The sequence below is a fragment of the Eucyclogobius newberryi genome, unplaced genomic scaffold (genome assembly GCF_026437365.1).
Source record: "Eucyclogobius newberryi isolate DKJ021-1_F unplaced genomic scaffold, fEucNew1.0.hap1 SCAF_5, whole genome shotgun sequence".
Classification (NCBI taxonomy): domain Eukaryota; kingdom Metazoa; phylum Chordata; class Actinopteri; order Gobiiformes; family Gobiidae; genus Eucyclogobius; species Eucyclogobius newberryi.
Window position 1 is genome coordinate 36,426,914 of NW_027316167.1, and position 6,092 is coordinate 36,433,005.

The following is a 6,092-nucleotide window of genomic DNA, read 5'->3' on the forward strand; positions in this document are numbered from 1 at the left end:
GTTTGAGATTGATTTATGGATCTGGACACTAATCAACGCTGGAAGGTTCCCACTGGAAGGTTCATGCAACATGATCCGAACGTTCTTCTTTCTTTCTCTTTTCAGATGAACATGTTGCTCCGCCTAAAAGAAGCCGCCACCTCGTCCGGTCCTCAGAGCTATGACAGCGACAGCACCGGTCACCACGACGACCTGCTCGATCAATCGCTGGAGTCCGCGCTTTAAAACACACCAATCGGAGGAACTCCACTTATAACACCGCGGCAACCCAGCGACCGAACCCATCGAGCGCAGGATCTGTCGTGATTATCTTGATTCTTGAAAGCCAATGTTTAGATCGTCTTCGGTTTTCGTCCCAGAGACACTTCCTCCATGTGCCCTGCCTCGCCCCCTACTGGTCCACCCTCAGTAACCCAAAATGTGAGCAGTGTGAAATGGGCCTGAGAAACATTCGGCAAACTTTGAAAGGCGCAAATCGATACAACAACGCCGATGCCCAGGCTGAGTCTGGAATAAGTCGCATTCTTCTTTAAACTGTAATTTAAACTTAATTTTATTATTGTATTGCAGATTGAGAATGACTCTCAGATGAGTGTCGAAACTTTTAGTTTTTCCTAAAAACATGACTACAACTGAATCTTTTTCTACATTTTATTATTGTATTTATTTTTGTAGAGCCCAAAATCCCAGCAGCAGCCGCACTCTCATGAGGCTTTTGATGCTTTTGCAAAACTCTTGATTCAACTGAAAGAAGAATGGCAGAAAATCCAAAACTGAAGCAGTCTTTGGTTCAGAAAAGAAGCAGATGTACCAACATTCACAGGAAGTAAGCAAATGGAAAACTGTCTCGGAGCGTCCAAAATAAAACAGAGCCTGAAAACAGGCTTCCCTCTCAATGTCTCTCAAAAACAAGGTGTGGTCAACAGAGGCTTACTCCTGAATCAGAACTGTTTTATCACCGAACTCTGGACTCCTTGGGCCTGTTTTAGTCCTTGTTTAGTCCTGGTTTGGTCCTGGTTTATACGCGGTTTAGCCCTAGTTTAGACCTGGTTTAGTCCTGGTTTAGATCCAGATTCTTTGTCCAACTTGATTTGAAAACCTACATTCGGTGATGGAAGATCTGGTCAACGCTCAAGGCTGCACAGTCGCACGTCACATGAAGGATGTAGGTTTGAGTCCCGGATTGAGTCTTTCTGTGCGAGTTTGAGTGAAGATCTGGGTCCAGGACGGCTACTTTGTTTTCAAAGTCCACATTACAGACCTATACTCTTGGTTTTTGGTTGATTCTTTGCCTAAAACAGACTCTGAACCAGGTTTTGATGGTTCTTGGCTTGAAATCGACTTCGGTTAAACTTTAGGACATTTTTTTAAATAATGATATGAAAGGTTATTTATGCTCAGAGTTTGGGTGCAGGTCGCCCTCTTTGGACTCAACTGCTGTAAACGTTTCACCGCTGTGGCCCTCAAGTCTGTATAAAACGGAATCATTTTTTTTTTACGTAGCACATATCAGCCTCATGAACCAGCCATTTTCAACAGCGTCAAATCAGCATTAAAAACACCAGCATCCATCAGACCAACCACATTACTCACACGTCATACACCGTTTAGTTTGTTTTGTTTTTAAAATGGGTTAGGGTTAATTAATAAAGTTCAATTCAAGAGCGACACATTTAAAATATTTAGTACGATAACAAAGGAAACCAATCTAAAAGTGATATTTCCACTCCTTTGTGTGTCCATTTGTCACATTTTAAAGCACATGTCAAAACTCACTGAAGCTCCTTTGACTTAATCCATTTTTCACTGGTTTTGTCCCAAGCAGGCTTCCGTAGCAACACTAAAACTATCATGCTGCTGGAAAAACTAAACGTTTGCCTTACTTTTAAAACAACTCTGAACAGGGCTCCATTTTGTACAAAAAAAAAAACAAAACATACATATCTATTATTATTAACATTATATAAAGTATAAAACAGTGATGTTTCTACTGACCTGAAGGGTGCACTGCAAAACGTGAGCTTTTAAATGACTTAAAAGGACTTGAAGTGGAAATATTTAATTTGTTGTGAGTAATTTGGAACAAGATTTATTTACTGATAATAGGACCTGGATAAATTGAAATAATAATAAAAGTTATAAACATTTATTTACAAAGCACTTTTAGAGACACTCAAATATTAAAATAAGATTAAAATAAGTCAAGCAGTAAATGTAACTAAACATGTATAAAAATAATACTTTTACCTAAAACAAATGATATATTCATGTGAATTTGAAGTTACTCAAAAATAGAACATTTTAGTAATAATAATAATTAAAGCCGCGGTAGCGGCGATGATGGCTCTCGCCTTCCCGCGCGACCGACTTCCCGCACGTCCATGTTTTCTTCTGCGTTTTGCGGCATACCAAACGAAGCTCAGTAATTCACCGTTGATGATTGTGTAGTTTGCGATTCAAATAGTAGTTTGTCCTGACAAATTGCAAGATTGTGCTGAACGCAGACCTGAGCAGGGAGAAAAAGAGAGAGCCTCAGTGACCCGTGACTTTTCATTGATGTTCAAGCGGTCAAAAATACCCGAGTTGTGGCAGAAAGAATAAAGTCTAAAGAATTAAGTCAAAATAGTTAAGTCTAAAAAATAAAGCCTAAAGAATAATAATTCTAATGCGACACGAGAGGAAATGTCCCATCAAAATAAAAGAGGAAGTGAAGGCATTCATTGCGCCTCTGCTGGCCAATTGTGAAAATACACAATATCTGCCATGCACTTTTTTCATGGCGTCTCGAGGAAAATATAAACCATGAGTTTCAAACAAATCAGACAATGTTGAGTTTTTCACACAATGGGTAGGGGGCGCTATAGAGTAAATTTGTTACATGGGTATTTATTTCCAATCAGTCCATAAAAACGCATTAGTGAGTGAAATATTAGCTCTGTAGATCAATTCCAATAGGCGTGACTTGTCCTTGAAAATACTGAAAATTAAGCCTTTTTTGAGGGCGTGTTACGCGGAGACCGTAAAGAATATCAACATTCTTTTGAATATTTATCAAATTTCAATGTCTTTAGATGCAAATGGTGTTGTTTAGAGCTTGATCGGACAAGAGGACCTAGGACAAGTACAATTTTGGGGAAAAAAAGTCAAGCGTGGCAGTGCCACTTTGATTCGACATGGCTGACTTCCTGTTTATCATAGAGCGATGCTGCCAGGTGCGTTTTACTCCTCAAAGGTAGCTCTATCACTGTCCCAAGTTTCATGTGCATAGGATCAAAGATTAAGCGTTTCATGTTTTTTATTTTTTGAACTAGTCGGCACTGTTGCGACGGGCGTTCTCGCAACCTCCATTTTATTCGAGTTCGGGCCGAGCCTATGTCCCCATGTGTGACATTCATCAATGTTAGGGGGTCAAAAATGCCAGAGTTGTGGCAAAATTTTACCATGCAAAACTATAATAAGAATAATTAAAAACCATGGCAAGAACAATCCATTCTGGAAGGCTCGAGCCAATAATAAAATAAAATAATAATTATTATTATTATATCTCAAAGACGATTTATTGAACAATAATTAAACAATTTGAACAACTAAAAGCCGTAAATACATAAAACGTTATACGTAAAACATAAAGAAAATCAAATTTACAGATTAAAACCTGTGTAAACTGAAACACATAAATAAATGCATTTAAGTTACTCAAAATAAATCTGTTCCCTCAGGTGTTGGGTTTTGCAGCGCACGTTGCATGTATTAGAGACAGTAGCGTTGTTTTTGTCTGGTGCTTTTGTAAATCGAAGATTCCGGTGGTTTTTACCTCATTTTGTCCTGTGTCTGTGGTGGAAACACATGTCGACGCTGCTTTGGATGTTCCATTTGAACAAAATATAAGAAGGTAAATATAAAAGTGGGTGTTGAATGGTTTAAAAATACAACTGTAAAAAATGTAGAAACTGTTGACTACAGCGTCCTCTAGTGTTGCATGATTGTGTTAAACATTTTCTAAGTGAATCAGCAGTATTTATTCCGGCTCTAAATGCATTTATTTTGCATTTCCGTGCTCACAGCAAATGGTTTGGTCCCAAATTTGAGGGGTCGCTGTCAAAGTTGGCCCGATTTTTGCCATTTTTTTATGGTTTTTAAATTCTGTCGTGTCTGTGTGCATCCGCAGTATTAATCGTAGCAGGTAAATGTATTCCTAAACAACCAAATAATTTACAATTTCAGTTTTTTCAAATGAATATCAGATGATCCTGTGTGTTGTTCACTGGATCTCGTCGTTACGTTTATTTTGTGTTTTCGGACAAGACGCATTAAATAATGATTAAATAAGTCTTTGCACAAGGTTCTTTGGCGTTTCAGGAATGTTTTGGAGGTAAACCACTGGAGGGCGCTGCTAGGTTTAAGCCATGTTGAAAAGTCTCCTGTGCTGCTCTGAAAATACTACTACTGCTACTACTACTACTGCCACTATTACAGCTGTACTACTACTACTACTGTGACGACTTGACTTTGGGTTTTAACAAGTAAAATGACAAGGGATGCAACGAATATTACTGTTCAATATTATCGCGACGTGCTCCAGTGTCAGTAAGTAATTAAATCCTTGTACCAAAAATACATATTACAACACAGTTATTGTGTAATTTAAGGGTTGAACTCCACTTGAAGTTGGTTAAATACATTTGAATGCAGTTATTTGTTCTGTAACAAAACTTCTGCGGTTTCCTCCTGACGCCGTATCCATGTCATGCCACAACATTGGGATTAGGTGTTACTTTTTACTTTAAAAATGCCTTGACACGACTTTGGTACGGCTGATTACTGTCAAAATTTAAATAATGATGGCGTAAAAAAGTTTAAAAACAGCTTTGTCGTCACGTTGCCTGTGCTGAAGTGGAGCAAAGCATCATGGTCTATAGTAGCTCCCTCTGATTTTTAGCTGCTGTAGTAACCTTGGACGTTCCAATAGTATATTTCGGTTACCGTTTCATCCCTAATAATTACTGCTACATATTATGATATTGTTGTGGTTGTATCGGAAGTGTTAAAATAACTAACAGAACATAATCCATTCTTGCAAATGTTAAAAAAATCATGTATAAAACATAAAATATACATAATAAAAAGGCTGGCGCAGGGGACTTTTGAACGTGTTTGCAGTGATGTGTCGTCGCTCAGCCCTATGTAAATGTCGTGAACTCAAAATGACAGCGCGTTTTTCCCTGGCTGCGCCGTAAAGTCGTGTGTCTGTTGCGCCTTAAAAAAGCACAACAGAACGGTGACCTTCTAGGACCTGTCATGAAAGTGTCTTTGCTCTGTACATTTGGATTTGTAAAATGTCCTGTAAATACTTTGGAAAACTGTGGCGACACATCGGGGGCTTTTTGTAGAGACATTTGTTACTTGAACTGACCCCGCGTCTGCGCGCTTGTGCTTGTCTTAACTTATTCTGATTTAATAAATGAGCATTATTTATAAGGCAATATTGTGTTTTGGAATTATTGAATACTCAGCTTCATCTGACCTCTTTCACTTCATAAATGTGTGTAATTGCTCAGTTGTCCAGGCAGGTTCTGATGTAAGACTGAAGACGTTTCCCAACTCTTCAAAGGAGCTTTCAGTTGAGCTCAGGGTTGTCAGACTTTCAGTAGAGCAACAAACGACCCAAAACCCACAGAACTTCGATGACTGCGTTGTGTGTCAGAGTTAACCGATTGCCAAAGTGATGAGAATATAAAAAAACGCTTTAAAGCAGAACTAAGTAACTCCCCTGCTAAAGCTTCCCCTCCTTGTGAAAATGCATTTTCAGACGTTTTATTTTTAATTTCCGCTTTAAAACGATCTAGGTCTATTAATGTGAAACAGAACTAAAAGCTTAGCATTTTCTCTTTTTATCACAAATCTTAATTAAAACCCATAACACATTATCTTATTTAAGTAGTATTCATGAGGATGTTTTTTCACTGTTTGACTTCAAATGTTAATGTAGTTAAGATAAACGCAAGCATTTTCTCATTTGAAATGAGCAAAAAAGAAATGCTTGTTCCACAAATATTATAAGATAGTAAAAATATACTCAAACGAAGATAATT

General features: G+C 38.1%; 1 protein-coding gene across 1 annotated transcript in view; it reads left to right on the plus strand.

The window, feature by feature from the left end:
- nav2a (neuron navigator 2a) overlaps window positions 1-5,483 on the plus strand; it is a 161,084-nt gene extending 155,601 nt beyond the window's left edge. The window contains exon 40 of the mRNA XM_072464771.1: window positions 106-5,483. Coding sequence (XP_072320872.1) covers window positions 106-225 — 120 coding nt within the window. The 3' untranslated portion in view covers window positions 226-5,483. The remainder of the gene's footprint in view (window positions 1-105) is intronic.
- Window positions 5,484-6,092: the final 609 nt, after the last annotated feature.